The 17,253-nt window shown below is 42.5% G+C and overlaps 2 protein-coding genes across 2 annotated transcripts; one reads left to right on the forward strand and one right to left on the reverse strand.

Moving 5' to 3' along the window:
• Nucleotides 1-2,106: 2,106 nt before the first annotated feature.
• On the forward strand, nucleotides 2,107-10,247 carry LOC143327985 (max-interacting protein 1-like). Its single transcript, XM_076742732.1, has 6 exons — nucleotides 2,107-2,485; nucleotides 3,548-3,650; nucleotides 3,934-3,963; nucleotides 5,348-5,462; nucleotides 7,942-8,113; nucleotides 8,245-10,247. Exons 1-6 carry the CDS (start codon nucleotides 2,257-2,259, stop codon nucleotides 8,406-8,408), a joined length of 813 nt encoding a protein of 270 aa, XP_076598847.1. The 5' UTR covers nucleotides 2,107-2,256; the 3' UTR covers nucleotides 8,409-10,247.
• A 326-nt stretch (nucleotides 10,248-10,573) lies between these two features.
• On the reverse strand, nucleotides 10,574-15,857 carry smndc1 (survival motor neuron domain containing 1). The gene is made up of 6 exons (XM_076742731.1): nucleotides 15,720-15,857; nucleotides 15,241-15,360; nucleotides 14,574-14,716; nucleotides 13,337-13,498; nucleotides 12,110-12,263; nucleotides 10,574-11,184 (listed from the first exon to the last, which is right to left on the reverse strand). The coding sequence occupies exons 2-6, from the start codon at nucleotides 15,358-15,360 to the stop codon at nucleotides 11,047-11,049; spliced, it is 717 nt and encodes a 238-aa protein (XP_076598846.1). The 5' UTR covers nucleotides 15,720-15,857; the 3' UTR covers nucleotides 10,574-11,046.
• Nucleotides 15,858-17,253: the final 1,396 nt, after the last annotated feature.

The raw sequence follows: 17,253 nt of genomic DNA on the forward strand, positions 1-17,253 counted from the left end.
ACACCACCCCCAACCCACACACATCTCTCCTGCAAGATAAGGACAAGAAGAGGAAGTCGAAAGGTTTCAGCTGAGCACAAACAGGCCCAAATTAAGAAAACTTTTATATTGAAGTGAGACATACTTCAAAAAAGATTGATGGTTATTAACTGTTTTTCCTAATACTTTTTGTCATATTTATCCAAAAAGCACCCCCAGCGCCCGGCTCCAAACTTGTTATGTGAACAATCCCTTTACAATGTGAGGATGACAAAGCTTAGCGCTGAGCCCTTCCATGTCCTGACAGCGTTAAGGAGAGGACGGAGCAGGTGACACACGTCTGGCCTGCTGGAGTGTCCTTCTGCCGTGACCTCAGGGCAAAGTGCAGCTATTGTTTTAAAACAACGGGGGGCCGCCGCCGCTGCACAAAGCCTCATCTGAGACCAGCATCTTCCAGACTGCCAGCATGTGGCAGAGATAGTGTCACAAAGATAGATAGATATTCAATTTCAACAACACCGAGTACCTTATACTCTCTGTTTGTGAGACCAGCGTGGGATGTGATTTGGCACATTCTTTTATGATCACATACACACACACACACACACACACACACACACCAGCACCGTGTCACTTTGCCTCCTCTGTGACAGCCGAGCCACTGGTGTAATCCTCAGGCTTTTCAGATTACTCCAGTTGGGGTCACATTCTACACCAACCTACAGCGGGTCAGCTTTCCACGCTGTCGCTATCAGCATGCAGCTCGCACAGTCAGTCAGTCAGTCGGTCGGTCGGTCGGCGTGCACACGAGCCTCACAGCACAGATGAGCCTTTTCCTGGTGAAATGCTGTCAGCTTCCATCCCCCCACTGAACTCTATCCACGTCTGACTCGATCCGTCCCTTTGAGCACATGGTTAGCAGTAGACGGTGTCTGAGTTTTTGCATTGGCACTGGTGTTATGTGGGAGACGCTCCAGTAACAAGAGCCTTAATCAGATGGAAAAAATGCACGCTAGCAGAAAAACACCCCTATTGAATAAACAGACCTGTGTTTGTCAGGATTTCATAAGGCACCTTTGCATCGTTCCACACACGCAGCCTGTTTTTGCCACTAAAGTGTGCGCCTCTGTTCCAGTGTCCAGATCAGCGCCGTCTGTGTGTGTCAGGCCTTGCCAGGCAGCTGAAATAGACTCCATGGGAGGGTGTCCTCTCTCACAGGCGTCCGTTACAGGCCTGGCCACATCTGCAGCGGGCCAGCCATCTGCACCCATTGTCTCGGAGGCACAACACAGCCCTGCACGCATGGCTGGCCTCGTAAAGGCAGGCCCTTTCCCCTCTGTCCTCCACCATCCCTCACAGTGTGGGGGGAAAATGACTTCTTAATCAGTCAAAAAAGGGACAACAGAGGTGCACCATCGAGCAAGAAGTAAACCCAATTTCAAGGTTAGTTTTTCCAAAGGACAGGAAACTTGAAAGGTTGCAGAAGTATTTCACCGTTGTCCACCAAAGTGAAGCAGCCCCAGAAGATCTGTGTAATAACCATAATGTCATTGTTTTCTTGTTGTCTCCAGGTGACTTTATACTGCTCCAGTACAGAGCAACTACAGTATTTGACACACACAGGGGAGCTGAGGTGAAAACAACTTCTACAGAGACAAATCTAGGCGAAAACAATAGGATTATTAAAGGAAAATAATCCCAAACTGCCTCTGAAATCATATGAATGTACTGTATTCACAAGTGGGGCAAATCACCTTGAAGTGCCACATCAGAAAACTGAGTGCAGACACCATTCCTGTCCCCATGTCCCTGATATCCAGGTTGCACTATTTATTAAACCTAATGCTGTCTACTGCCATGTGGCCTTCATGCTTTTCACTTTTAAGAGTCTGTTCCCATGCAGACACAACTGTGTGCACATGAAAGGCTGCTCTTATTTGTCATATTTATTCAGTTTATGCCCACTGAAATAAAGCAGCATTGTTACAAGTGAAAGCAGGCGTCATGTGTGTTATTTGTTGCCCTCCTGCAGTATTGATAATGAGGATTTATTATGGCACAGTTGACAATGAATGCAATGTGCATGCGTTAGTGGGAGGGATTATCCACCAAGTAGGGCAAGTGGCTGAGGCTAAGGACTGCAATTCCATCGAGCCCAGTTCATTTCAGTCATCCGCTCAGTGCACAGACGGGACAAGGAGAACAAATTCAGCGCTGCTTATTTGTCAAAGCCCCCCACAAAAAAAGGCAAAGAGAAAAAAAAAGCCTCAAGTGAACATGGTAAAGTACATGCGACAGCACAGCGAGCTGAAACGCGAAGAGGTCCTGTCGGAGTCTGATGCGTCCATGGACCAGCAGGATTTCGGAGAGATGTCCGACTATTCTTTCAGCGACGTTTTATACTCCAAATGTTCCGCAATGGACCAAATCGGCACTTTTATGAAGAACGTGCAAGTGCTGCTCGATGCAGCACATTACATAGAAAATATCGAGAAGAGCAGCGGAAGTAAGTAAACACGGGCTGCAGGGGATATTAACACGTAATGCGCCGAGCAGACAACAATAGAGGCGAAGGCGACAAAAGACGCGCAGCGGACGGACGAACAGGCTGGATGAGAATCCGCCTGCTGCTGGAAAAACTGGCGGCTCGTCGAGCCGACACTTGCAAAAACACGAGCAGTTGAGAAGAAGTCGGGAAATCGCCTACATTTTGCATTCAGGAAGCAAACGCATCGCCAGGGACAGACAATAGCCTGCAGCTAAATGATCCGCTCCCGTTGAAGTCTTTTGCAGGCCACGGGAGACTGAACGAGCAGTTCAGTGTCATTACTCAGATTATTTTAAATAGGCTCGCATATGTGCACACTTCGGTTAATACATGTAGACATTTTGAGTGTTTGGGAGTCCTAGTTTTTCGATCTAATCTTTCATCTCGGTTCATCGCGGCTTCTTCCGTTAAAATATCGCATCCGCTCCAAATATATCGCGTTCACGGAGCCTGTTGAACATGCTGACTGCGATTTAGGGCTTATTTCCCCTGAAAGTGTCCGATTCTGAGCGCACCTATCATTTTCAGAGGCAGCTGCTGCTTCCTTGTATGTGTTGTTCACATGGTTTCCACATGGAACAAATTGTGAAGTTTTCATTGGTCGGGACGCATGTTCCAGCGCGAGAGTCACTGCAGAGAGCCAATCACACGCAGGTTCAGGTCTGACGTCGTATGTTACTGGGATGGGGTGTTCATGGGAGCTGTAGGCTCTTTCTTTTAAAGCGACAGTGAGGATACTGAAGAAAAGTGAGTTTTGACTAAGTATGCTCACTCAAAAGATACAGGATTACATCCTGAATGTTAATCATGGAAAAAACTTTACTGATACATTTTGCGGAGAGTTTCAGTTTTTTAAGTTGAATTCAATGGATGTGTTGCCTCCTGTCATATATTTAAATGTAATTTAGAAATCAGGGCAAATAAGGCCACATGCATGGTGCAAATCCGAGCTTTTTGCTCTTAGCAGGTTTGTAAAAACAGCACAATCTATTTAATCCTCTTGATCTTGTCCATCACCAGAATGTGAGCACGGGTACGCTTCAACATATCCTGCAGCCCAGACTGCACATCAACAGAAACAGCGTAAATTCAAGAACAGGAAACTGGACAACATTCACAATAGGTAGGTTCATGTGTTGAAATGGGTCCTCAGATGACATGAAGTAGATGTCAATGTCTGTCTTCATTTGTGGACAGACATTTTAAATCCTCACCGACACACAATCATCATTTAAATCATTATTAATGATGTAATTTTATTGGTGTTGTGGTAGAGCATCACTATTTAACCACTGTAGCATTAATATGTGTAACTATTGGACTTGCTCTGTACAAATAGATTGTATATGTTCTGTTTTGCACTTTAAAGGCTTACGTAACAGTTTTTCTATTTGTAATTTCAACAGGTCAGCACACAATGAACTGGAAAAAAATAGGTGAGTTAAACACTATTGAAAAGGTCATTTTTATGTTTATGACAGAACCGAGTCAGTACTGAAAGGCAAAGGCTTCACTGAGGAATATTAAGAGGCGTGAAGAAGGGCATTCATCTTAGATTTCTACTTCCATAGTACTTCAACTTTTGCTACATACGCAGAACAAGTGAAGTTCAAGATGCGGATGTGAGAAAGTAATACAGAGGAGGAAGGAAGACAGAATCCACAGTATTCAAATTGCTGGAGCAAATGAGGTACACAGGCGTTTATCTCAAGAGCCAGCTGTCTCAAAATGGACCGTCAAGCTGATAAACCAGAAGCTTTTCCCATTCTGTCATGTTTGCATATCTTGGTGCCATGCTAAATGTGTTGACCAAACCATTTCAAAACGAGATGTACTTCAGGCCTGTGAGTCAGCCCATTATCATCGCAGCACTTCAAAAAAAGGCATTTTTAACAACAGCCAGGATATTCGCCTTTTGTGACCGACCGCAGCGTGCATTTTGCAAGGCAAATAAAAGGGAGGTGTAACACAGCCTCAGTGGTTCCTGGAGGACATGCAGACATTTCCCCAGTCAGCAAATGGGAACCGTCTGTTTCCAGACAACAGGGCTCCTTCCTGAGAGATTCTCAGCTGCAAATCTAACAGCAGCTTGCTCGCATTGCTTCAGGACGAGGCAGCCGCTGCTCCGAGCAGGAAACAAATGTCAGGACACATTTATCCTAAAATTAAACGGCCAGCTAATCTTCAAAAGCAAACCAGGCGTGGGAGAGCCTCGGTTTGAGAGATGCACTATGTGATGAGATGGCATCTTCAAGAGGACTGCTTATTTCATACTGGGCAGTTTTTTTTATTACAAAGTGATGGCCAATGCAGGGAGATGACATCACAACTTGACCTACATTTTACTCCTTTATTTGAAAGGGTAGTGAGGTCCTTTGCCAGTTTCTGTACTGGTTGAGACCACTGGCCCAGAGGCCTCGGTGGATCAGAAATAGAGCAACGGGCTGACCTCAGCAGCTTTTAAATCTGGGTCCACACAGATCCATATGCAATTGCAAAGGAGTCAGATGGTGTGGCTAACTAGCAAAATGGATAAACCGATAAATCAGGTGCCTGAATACCTTGACTGTTACACCACTCATCACAGACGGATTAATGGCATCATAATAAGGATCGATCAGGGCCAATCAAATAGTTACATGCCTTGACTATTAGAGTACTAATCAAATTGGATAAGGAGGAAGTAATCTGTCTTGATCAGGGTCAGTGCAGAGGACAGGGACACGTTAGTCTCAGTTTTCTGTCATGTGTAATTGCTGTGTGATGCACATCCTGTCTGGAAAGAGAAACGACCCCTCTTGACCGCGTCTCCTCCCTCAGACGAGCACATCTCCGCCTGTGTTTGGAGAGGTTGAAGTCCCTCATCCCTCTGGGACCAGACTGCAGCCGGCACACCACGCTGGGACTGCTCAACAAGGCCAAAGCACATATCAAGGTATGGTGGTGTGAGGCAGCCCCTGGGGTGTGGTGCCATCGTGGGATTACGGGCTAAATTCTGTCCTCTTTTGTGACATAAACATATTTGTTATTGTTACTGCGTGTTAACGGTTGGTCATACGAGTGGATGACCATTCAGTCATCATGCCGAAATTTACAGCAGACATTTTTGTGTCATTGAAGGAAAAGCACAGGTCTTACTAACAACATTAAAAATATCTTAGGAAGCCACGACAGCGCCACAGTGATACCAGGTCTCTCACAATGAGCTTTTATCTCTTCTGCCAAATGAATAAATAGAAACTGATCTATTCAGTTGAGTTTTACACTCACGAAGCAAAAGAAAATGTGCGCCTGTCACTCACACATTCCTAGAATTAAGAGATATCTGGCTGCTCCCTTGAGTATTGACAGCAAATAAAGATCTGCAGTACTACAGAGGATGACTTTGATGTACAAGACAGGGTCCTGGTGTCCATTTGATTCCTATGTGAGACCCAGTGTGATTTAGATATGTTGCAAACCGTGAGCTTTACCAATCAACAGACTCATCCTGTTTTTTTATTTTTAGAACAAATCGTATTTTAGTCTCCGAGCTCTCGCTGTTGGCGGTCTGTGGTTTCTCGAGCTGCGTCCTTTGGTGTGGTCGTTCCGCACGTGTTTACAGATGAAAGAGTTTTGGTTGATGAAGACATAACAGCACTCCTACTTGTTTTGTAATCAAGTCTGACACCAGAAAAGAGGAGAAAGTCTGGATTTTCTACCTCTTTGTTTTACTTTTTGGCTCAGTTTCACGTCTGAAGTGAAGAACAAAGACAGCACACATACCTTACCGCAAACAGACACAGGTTTGGTACTTAATCGCCTCAAACCAAGAGCCCCGCTTTGGTTAAATGGCGTATGGACGATGCACAGCAACAGGGAAGTTAGTTGTTCTCTCAGAAGCGTTCGATGAACTGCATTGTAACAGCCTTTGGCCTCAGCATCAGGACACCGTGGTTGCTGCTTGGTTATTTCAGGTTTTCCTCCCTTTTGAACACATCTCCATTTAGCTGTTGCCAGGATCGCCCTCTGTAGGATTCTGAGCCTCGGTGAGGTTTTGTGTCTTTCACACTGCAGCTTAATGTCTTGAGAGAACCAGATCTGTCCTGATTGTTAGAACTGCCAGCCTGAATGGACCACTGAGTGTTCCTGGACTACATGAGACTGGCACAAATGATTCTGTAGCGTCAAAGCATCAAAGACTCAGCACTTAGGTCTCCCTGACGGCTACAGTCAAAGCCAGATACACTTATTTTTTTTGGAAATATTGGATTTCCTTAAGCCCAGTCTGTGCAGGCTCTAGCAGTAGGAGGCGGCTGACGAATGATTGAAAGCTGCAATAAGAAAACAATCTGGGCAACAGGCTGTGGGAGTTTATCACAGTGGGGGGTAATGGATAAAGCACCTATGATGTCAGCTGTTGACTTTGGACTTGCCTGTTTGAAGTCCAGGAAATGTGGCTTCTGAATGCTGCTGTGTTGTATTTTTGGAACCAGAGGCTGTGCAGGAGAGTAAAATGGTGATGCAGGTGCAGCCAGCATTAAGCTCACGACAGGAAGTTTAAAAAAAAAAAAAAGATTGTGCTACAGGAAAAGCATGGGTACATGCTCCTATTGAGGCGACACTGTCCCCAAACTCCATTCAAAAAGCACTTTTCAATGTAGGAAAGCTACGAGCCTGACCAGAGTCAGGGCAAACAGCAGCAGCATGAGAATGATTACAATAACTACTGAAATGTTATTGATATAATGGTAGGTCACATAAGGCTCCTTCACAGAGAAAACACGCTCAAACTGCTATATCTGAAGTAATCGGTGCCTTCATGTAAATATCTCGCTTCTGGCACAGTGATTTAGAGAAACAACTGGGCAGACATGAGGGAAGTAACCATGCACGGCAGCTGATACAACAGCACTGCGTATGTCACTGTGAAAACCTACAATATGTGTTTCCGCAAAGCTGGGAAATATGCAATATTCAAATCTAAAAAAAATCTGTCAGCCATTTCTTCAACTTGTAATTTGTCTTTATTTTTGTGGGTAGATCCAGTTGCACAGACACCGTAACAGTTGCGTCCAACAGCCGTAAATCTTGTTCCACAACTGGCTCACATCCAAAACGTTTGGACTTCTTACTGTGCCACTGTAGTAGCATGAACGCGGTGTTTTTCTTATTTATGGCCTGATCTGATGTGATGGTGTGAAGGGGGGGGGGGGGGTCACATCTGGTGGGAACAATGACAAGTTGGCCATCCTCTCATGCATATCGTATGTCAATCATGACGAATGTCTAGAGAGGTGCAGTCATAACGGTCTGATTTAAGGCATAATAACTCATTTAAACACCCAAATTTGCCACATTGGATCCACACACTGATCCTCTTTGGGTTTCTGCGTGACAAGAATACAGCTAACTCCTGCATTTCCCTCTGTCAGAAACTTGAAGAGATGGACCGCAGGAGTCAGCACCAGCTGGAGACCTTAGAGAGGGAGCAGAGGCACCTGCAGAGGCAGCTAGCCCAGCTGCAGACTCATGGGGAGAGGGAGAGGGTCCGCACCGACAGCCTGGGCTCCCGCATGGACTCCGACCGCTCCGAGTCAGACAGAGGTCTGTGTCCGAATCATGGTCGTGCTTCTAATGCCAACATATTTTAGAAGTATCTGTCAACATATACACTTACGCACTGACTTGCACGAGGAATCTGAATTAATCAAGACTTTCCCTTTTCTTCCGAGCAGAGGAGATTGAGGTTGACGTGGAAAGCACTGAGTTCTCCCATGGAGAAATGGACAGTGTAAGCACCAGTGGTGGAAGCGACCTGGATGACCACAGCAGCCGGCAGAGCTCAGCCAGCGATGAGGGCTACTCCACTTGCAGTCTAAAACTGGCCTTCTCTGCTTGAACCACCAGCCTGTACTTTCACTTCAGCTGCAGTCTTTTCTGGCTTTCACCTTTCCGAGTACCAGCCTACAGCTCCATCCTCCCCTGCAGTTTAGGTTACCTGTCTTCAGAAGAAGAACCAGCCTCAATCTCACCTTTACCTGACAAGCGAAACTTCTCCTGCACCCCGAGAACCAGCCTTAAGTTCAACTCAGTCTAAAAGTTTAAAAGGTCTCCTTCCAAAAGCCAAGGGGCTCCTCTACATCAGTCTGAAACATTTAACACAACAGCCTCAAATTTAACTTCTCTGGCAATATACAGTTTCGTCATTTTCAAAGTTGACTTAACCAATCACCTGAATGTCCCTTAACCCATTACCAGCTTGAATCAACCACACCTGCACTCAATACTGATCCCGTAGAGGACCCATGATCGCACCAGTGTGTCCAACGCTGAGGGGGAAACTCTACCTTTAGTCAAGTTGATCCTCTGAAACCAGCAAAAACACAAACAAACCCAATACCAGCTCGAAGCTCACCATTGGGAACGTTTGCTCCATTTGCCTTGTGACAACATTGCCCTTTTTCTTTGGATGACGCATCCAGACGGCACTTCTTGTCAGTGTACAAGCCAGTGGCAAGGGCTACAATGTCTGCATTCCAAAATGTTTATTACACTTCTACAACCTCTGCTTTAGGACCCACAACCACCATTGACCCATGTGGCGTCCCTCCGCTTGACTGAAATACAGTCGTATCCAAACAGGTGGTGTAATCCACCCTTGTTATTCTAATTTATTTTGCATATGATTATAGTATTTATTTTTGGTATATTTAATTTCACTGTAGTTAGGTCTTGGTCATGCTTGAATGAAAATTTTTTTTTTCTTAAATATTTACCAAAATTACTTGACAATGAAGTAATCCCCACTGAAGCATACGCAGTGCTGCAGGTTTAATGCATTACTCAATGGTGTTTTGTTGAAAGAGTGGCATCTCTTTCACACTGTGCACAAATTGTTTCGTTTAGACAGTAATAAGCTATCCCACACTTGTCCAAGCACAAGGCTAAAGCAATAACCCGTATAGTTTCAGCACATCTTTAACGTTGGCTGCGTTTATTCTGTCCGTCCAACACCAAATTGCAGTTTGCTAGTTTTCCACCTGCTCCAATAGTGGCATCGGTTATTACTAATCAGCAGTAAAAATGATTGTTATTGATTTAAAAGAAAATTTGAGAAAAGCTATGGTGCATGTGTGTTGAATGTAGCTCGTGTGATCATGTCGTAATGTGCTTTGGATTGACGAGGCTTAAAGGAATGTCTGTAGCATGAACACAAACACTACAGAATACTAATTTTGGTTTATACTTCAATGTTTAATACGGCATCTTTTTTTGTACTGTAGCAGAAAAAGTACAAGTTCAAATCCTTGACATTTGGAGACTTCACATTAATAATTCAATGTATATTTGACACAGAATTGCACTGCTGACCTGTTAGAATCCATGAAACCAAATAAGACATTTCAATAAGACCATTTACCTGCATTTTTCTGGTCCAAGTCCTAAGTAGATCACCACCAAATTGTGTCTTAACGTGGGTATATGACTCTTGCACAAAGTTCCTTGTTACAGGTCTTTCCCCCCCCCCAGCCTGTTTGGGAAACTATATAAAATGCACTATGAAAAATACTTTTGTTAAGGAAGTACGTCAAAGCACACCCCAGAATGTTTCCTCTCGCGTTTAATCAGCCATCCAAGGTGACTTTTTGCAAAACATGTGCTGCTGGTCCCCTGCTAATACTTTGTAACAGTTCCTGATAACTGTCCCTGAAATCTTAATAAACCTCTTCCACCCAGACATTAACCAATGTTGTCTTTTTTTTCTTTTTAAATGTATTAAACCGGTGGACTGTAGTTGTTGCCCGGTCTAAATTTTGTTCAAAGTATCACATTTAAACCAATCAGCTGTTGTTACCTCTGTGCATCAAACATCTTGAACTAACAAAGTTGACCGTGTCCAAAAAACCCCCTCATATAACTTTAGTGGGAAAACAGGCTGTGTTAACACTTCATGCTCATGAAATGGATTTATTTATTGTACAAATCTTTACTGCCATCTACAGGACCTGACGGAGCCACAGTGAAAATATAATGTAAAAACACTCAAAATGAGATGGAAGCAAATATTTAAAAAACTGAAAACAAAACAATGTTTATTTGTTATATGTACAGAAATTAAAATGTAAAATTCAGCCATCTCAAATCAACACCACTATTAAGGGATCAGTGTTTAGAATCCGGAGTTTAATTTACACACCGCGTCTACACGTGTATATTTATCCACATCTTAACAGGTATTTGGCCTCGCTGGAACCTGGGTGCAAACTCTACGGCTTTTCTACACCACTTCCTGTTCTTACATAACAGGTGACCTTGATCTAGTGCAGGGGAAATCCCCTCCATTCGGATTTTTTTTTTTTTGTTGTTGTACCTACATAATATATAAGAAAACTACATCAATATTTCAAACAATGGTGTGCAAGCAATTCCTTTCAAAGCTTTCTTTACTTGAGAAACTTAAATCATGTATAAACACAATTGAAAGCACCGATACAGCTAGTATACAGTGGATTATTATATATACACAGTATATCAGGTCATTGTGGCATTAGATGTCTGACGTTGTATTTTGACGTGTCATTATACTGGGTCATAGGTTTGTCTGCGATACCACATGTTCCCACTCCCACCTTTCCATTTACGCTTTCTGGAGATGCAAATATGCTCCTCTTTACCTACAAAAAACAGTAAAGCCATAATTAATGATTCAAAATATATAACAATGGATTATTGGGTAACTACATACCACACACACGCGAGCGCGCGCACACATGCACACACTTCCAGCAGCAAGTCATTGACAGCATGTCACTAGTTTCAAGTTACCTGGCTCTTCACTAATGTACCATGCTGCACTGTGCAATACCACACAGTGTGAAGGACAAGGGCGGATGAGCTCGTGGGCGAAATGAATCAAATCCTGCTCTGGTGTCTGCTAAATTAAATTTAACACCATATTGATTCAAAGAGTTCCCCACTCAAAGATTCATGCAACTCTGTGAAGTCACACTGACTGTTTTAACCCATGTACTCAGCTCTGATGATAGAAAGTGACCCTGCTGGGAACTTAAATCCCAGCTGTACAAGCAGTGAGACCCACTGAGTCTTCCTATATCATACAGGAAGAAATAAAACTACTGTGATCCTGTTGGGAAACTAGTTACCATAAAGCAAAAGTCCGTAATTGTGCACTCAGTGCTTCTGCAGTAGCTCGCATCTCTCCACACGTTGCCGGCCGTGAACTGATTTCACAGCACCGTCTTGTTTCAATATACTCTTCGTTTCTTAATTGTGGTAAGAGGTCCAGTATAAGAGAACCTGATCCTATGACTTAATGGACAGCATGTTTTGCCAGTTCTCTGCTTAAGGCTGTCTACTATCACAGAGCCATTCCCTGGCTAATATTAACATAACCCCATTGTGAGGATTCACTGCAGAACTGCTGCGGTGGAAAATAACATCAAGGAAGAGAGAAGACAGCTTTAGTATATACCCACTGTCCACTGTGCTTGCTCTATGCACCATGGGTTTCGCAGCACTGCTCTCAAAAGAATTCAGGCCCCCAAAAGAAAGAAAAGAAGTAAAGAAAAGAAAATGTACCTGTCCTTTCTTGTTCTTTGAGTAGGCTTTGTTGTTGAACTGCTGCCACTTTGACTTTTGCTCCTCCCTCTCTTGCTCCAATTCCTTCATCCTCTGTACCTTCTTCTGGGCTTTCTTCTTCTTATACTCTCTCTGCTCTGCGATCTGCTCTTTCCTTCAGAGACAGACAAGGAACAGAAACGTTTAAACCCTGTCCGCAATGCACAGATACAATCACAAACACAGTACTACAAACATGAAAGAATAACATTAGCAAGTACAACGTGTTTTTGATTGATGTTTTAGACAGTGACCTAACTTTTTGGAATCGCGGCTGCGTTAGACAGAAACTGAAGCTCTGATGCTTTCGCTGTTAAGGAAATCTCTAAAGTCTACGCTAACAGAGTACAGAGTCTCATTCCTTAATACGTGAATAGAAATTCTGATTCTTTGAGAGGAAAGATGAGATAGGGTCGTACTTTTTAGATCAGTTAACCATTGAAACAATAAAGTCACCAGATGCACTTTTGGGTCTGTCATGTTAAATGCATCCTTGGGGTTTAAGGGAGAACATGTAATTTCCAACCCGCAAGGATTAATGAAGATATATATTGTATAGTAGGCATATATATGATTGTGCAACTACATTGAAAAGTGAAACTCTTTTTGGTGGATACTTCAGGAGAAATTTGACATATCCAGAATTGTACAATCACCTATAGTGCAGCCACTTTGAAATGACAGGTGAATTTGGATGAGATTCCCATGTAATTACAATGCAAAATGAGGACGATAAAGTGGAGTTAACTGAATACTACTCTACTCCCAGGTGCTTATTTCCTACAATTATAGCTTTTATAATTTAAAAAGGAGCCGGTCAAAATTATATAGACCAAGCACTACACGACACAAGGAAGGTAAGGTTTGAAAAAAAGGTGGCAGAGTGGAACAGAAATTAAGGAGTGCTCTGTCGGGCAAGAGTGGGATTTCAACCACACTACCAATTCTGACTCTAATAAGCAAATTAAGGCTAAAGTATGCGTCTCAGTACACTTTACAATTACTTTTCAGTCGCACAGTGAAAAGTAATTCCTGTGAGAACAGACTAGATTCCAGTACTTTCCCTAAAATGTTAATAAGCAGGCTTTAAGCACAGGTTTTGTGTGTGTGTGTGTGTGTGCGCGTGTGTGTGTGTGTGTGTGTGTGCGTGCATTAAGTGAGTGAGACACACAAGAGTTTTGTTCATACCTTGATTTTGGCCGTCCACTCCCATCCTCATCAGAACGTTTCCCCTCCTCTACTGCTTTGAGGTTCTGCAGAGGAATCACTTCAGCATTCCCGTATCCGGAGAAGGTAACTGCCGCAGTGCCGTTCTCTCGGTCTATCTCCTCAATCTCAGCCTCATACACCCTGCCAAAGAATCACGTCTGTAAGCAGGTGAGTATGAGCCAAAGACTCAAGCTCTACTTAATAAGCAAAGCTTAACACTAGTACATAATACTTCATGATCATTGGATCTGTGTGGCATGTGACTAAATAATATTCTTTGAGCATTCTCTATGATTATAATTCACCTTCAACATAAAGTACCCACAAACTAACTTTTGTTCACCTTACGGTCAAACAGACATTAAACTGAAATTACAAATGCATGTCTCTACACTTGTTTTTGGTAAAGGCAGCAAGGGAACAAAATATATTGCTTGTTAAAGGTCTTTGTCTTCTCTAAACAAACGCATCATTTTCATGCATTGTTCCCAAAGCATATTGGTGATGCAGCTGGACGGGGCAAATGTGGAACATTTACACCTTGGGGTTAAATTTACTCCTAGCCAAACTCTGTCAATTCTGAAAAAGAAAGCTGGGGTTGTGCTCTACTTTTGCCTCTGTCGGGTTTCATTGTTCCTTATAGGTTTTTCTAACAACCTGTCTAAAAAGCTGACACAATATGGGCAGTAAATTCATTTCAAGATAAATAAGTGTCTACTACTGTAAAGGCTGATAGAATGTAAACATACCATTGTTTTGACAAAGGTAAAACAACCAAACACTCAAAAAATACAGTGTAACAGAATGTGAAATTGTGATACCTTTGTCAGAAACAATGCTACAGTGAAATTAAGTTAAAATAGAGAAACAAAAAATTAAGACTTGCTGTGTGGGTAACATGGTTTGAAGGCAATTTCCAAGTCAAATGTTATTGACATTGTGTAAAAATAAGTAGCAAAAACTGGCTTCATCTCAAGGCTAAAATGCACCAGTCATATTACTACAAATAAATTTGCTCATTTGGCAGGTGCCTTTGTCCAAAGTGACATACAAATAAAGTGCAGTCTTATGGATTTAAGATTAACAGTTAACATGCATGGACAAAATGCAATCCACAAAAAACATTACGCTAATTCTGATGAAGAACTCAACTGTAGTGCTACAAGGTATATGGCTGCATATAATGTTTTCATGAGAAGACGGTGGTGATACTCACTGTGCGTCCTGACTCCACACAGCCATACACCTGTCCCCCACTTTCCAGTTGAGTTTCTGGGGGACTGTGTCTAAGCCATTGGTTGTGGAAGCACTGTCAGTGGGCTGTGAGGTCAGGAGGTCTTTTGTCAAATCAATGACTTCCTGTGGAAGAGACACAATCAAAAGGAGGTTAGATGTTCATGGAGAGTGTAGGCAAGTCCCCCCCGCCAAAAAAAAAGTTTTGGACAGCAACTAACAACTACCATGACTATCAGTTTATCTGCTGATTATTTTCCCAATTAATCCATTACTGTATAAAATGTCAAAAAGTTCTGAAAAGTTCTAATCAAAATTTCCCAGAGCCTGAAGTGATGTGTTCAAATTGCATCTTTTACCAAACCAACAGTCCAAAATTTAAAGACTCTCCATTTACTGCTATAGATAACAAAGAAAAGCAGCAAATCACATGTCAGAAGTTGGGACCTGCATGTATTTGACATTTGTGCTAGAAAACTGACTGAAACGATTTATGTATTATGAAAGTAAATGACAATGAATTTTCTTTTGATCAAATAATGGGCTAACAGTTGCAGCTCTAGCTGAATTGAACAGCTGGGTGCTCATGAAAACTTGTATTACAACAGCCTTTCAACACCGCGATGCATCTTAATCACAGACACACATACCTGTAAGTCCTTCTGGAGCTTAAGGAGGTCTTCATTATCTGGGTCGGTAGATAAGGCAACTTCTACTTGCTGTAGCTGGGCTTTGTAGCTGCTTAATTGTTTCATCAAGTCGTCCGACATCTGCGTGTTGTCAGAAAAGAGGACAGATTTCCAGAAGAGTTGGTTAGCTGTATTAGCACGTTCGAGGTAAACATCGTCAGTTAACGAGCTATTTAAGATTAGCAATTATTTCAACACACAACATGAGCGTGTATTAGGTATAATATGAATTAAATATGAGTTGACGCAACTCAAAATGAAAAGGACCAGCATAATACGGCGTTAATTACCTATGTCCCAACATTCATGTTAGCTTAAAGCTAAAAGGGTTAGCAAGAGCCCTCGGCCCTCTTTCGTCGACGTAAATATAACGTTAACATACAACGGCTAAGAGCGGCCGAGGGGCAAACACAAAACCAACGTTTGGCGTGTAATCTTACCTCAGTATAAATGTTGTAGACAGATAAATATCGTAAGCATTCAAGTCTAAATTCGACAGTTTGTTAAAACGACTGCTTTAAAGAACAGAACGCGCTCCTTACACCCGTATACAAACAGCTAACCGGAAGCCTGTTATCGAATCTCGCGATAACAAGGATGCACAAAATACAAAGAGGAGCGGCTCATTAGCGCCCCCAGCGGCACTGCTTACAATAGCATCATAAGTCTGTACATTTTCTTACATGCCAGTATGAGACACTGCTGTATAATTACAATATCTGCGACTGCAACCGTAGTATGGTGTCATAGTACATGACTCAAGCTTGGTGTTGTGTCTAGGATCCAAATAAAGTTTTTCAAATAATACCACAGGATTTTCCAAACTGGGGGCCTGGATACCCTAAGGGTCGCGGGAAGAATCTGAGGGGTCATGAGATCCTCACCATACTAAGGGACCAAAAGGATGAAAAACCTCAATTTTGTTACTTCAAATAATGTTTCTTCTTTTGAAAAAAACAAAAAAAAGTTTTACACCTTCAGAGCTGTAAAAGGTATTTAATTGAGACAGTCTCAGAGAGTAAAACACACTGAACTGTTCACAAATCATATAGCTTAAATAAAAGCAGACACGGTCACACGCAGGCATAGCTTTGTAATGAGTGGTTACAAACAAAAGAAAAGCCAGCAAAAGAGCATTGGGGACCACTGCAATAGGTCACGTTGCTAGACAAAGCATAGCTGCGCTTCTCTCTTAAACAATAAATGTTGCAACAGAGTTGTGCTACAAGAAAACATACTAGACTTTGAACTTAAGCACTGATGTCAGATAACCAGAGTGCAGCATAGAGATGCCTCAGAGCACTAAGACTCGAATATACCATCTCTTCACCCCTTTAATGCTCCTAATGCATAAATATTCTAAGTCATTGTAGTAAAATAAGGGTGTCGGGTGCTAAACACTGCAACATGAACGCAGACCTCCAGTCCACTCTGCGATCATGCAGATCTGCAAGCGCAACCACCATGTCTGGACATATTTCAAAACGTATTAGAAGTTCCCATTTGGATGTGAGTAACAGTATGATTAGTTGCATGATATGTGTATCTAGGTTTCCACAGCCACACCTTAGTTTGAGAAAAAAGCCTTGTCGGTTTTTCATTTGTTAGAAATTGTACCAGTTCTCCCATTAAACTGCTGTCCTCAAGTGCTCCACAATGACTGCTCTCTGTGTGAAGTTTGAGCAGCTAGCCTACATGTGTCGGCTACCCCAGAGGATTACTGCTGTCCTTGGCTGATTGTAATACGGAGTCATGGTAGTTCTACATTTGGCTATGTTTTGTCACTATTGAACTTTACTACCAACTACTGGATTTTAAGATGTATGGCATTTATTCCACAAAAGCCAAATGCTGTATCTTTCAATTTTAACAAAAGTGTAAAGTTATGTTTGTGTATCAAATCGAGAAAATGACTCTACTTTGTGATAAGGAAAACAAACATCTGTCTGGTTGAGTTTTTTATTCTTGCAAATA

The sequence above is a fragment of the Chaetodon auriga genome, chromosome 11, assembly GCF_051107435.1.
Source record: "Chaetodon auriga isolate fChaAug3 chromosome 11, fChaAug3.hap1, whole genome shotgun sequence".
Lineage (NCBI taxonomy): Eukaryota > Metazoa > Chordata > Actinopteri > Chaetodontiformes > Chaetodontidae > Chaetodon > Chaetodon auriga.

Coding starts and splice junctions, on each gene's coding strand:
- LOC143327985 (XM_076742732.1), top strand. CDS start 2,257: ATGGTAAAGTACATGCGACAGCACAGCGAGCTGAAACGCGAAGAGGTC. Junction 3,964..5,347: donor AATGAACTGGAAAAAAATAG/GTGAGTTAAACA, acceptor CTCCTCCCTCAG/ACGAGCACATCTCCGCCTGT. Junction 8,114..8,244: donor CCGCTCCGAGTCAGACAGAG/GTCTGTGTCCGA, acceptor TCTTCCGAGCAG/AGGAGATTGAGGTTGACGTG.
- smndc1 (XM_076742731.1), bottom strand. CDS start 15,360: ATGTCGGACGACTTGATGAAACAATTAAGCAGCTACAAAGCCCAGCTA. Junction 14,717..15,240: donor AGCTCCAGAAGGACTTACAG/GTATGTGTGTCT, acceptor TCTCTTCCACAG/GAAGTCATTGATTTGACAAA. Junction 11,185..12,109: donor CAAAGAACAAGAAAGGACAG/GTACATTTTCTT, acceptor TGTTTTTTGTAG/GTAAAGAGGAGCATATTTGC.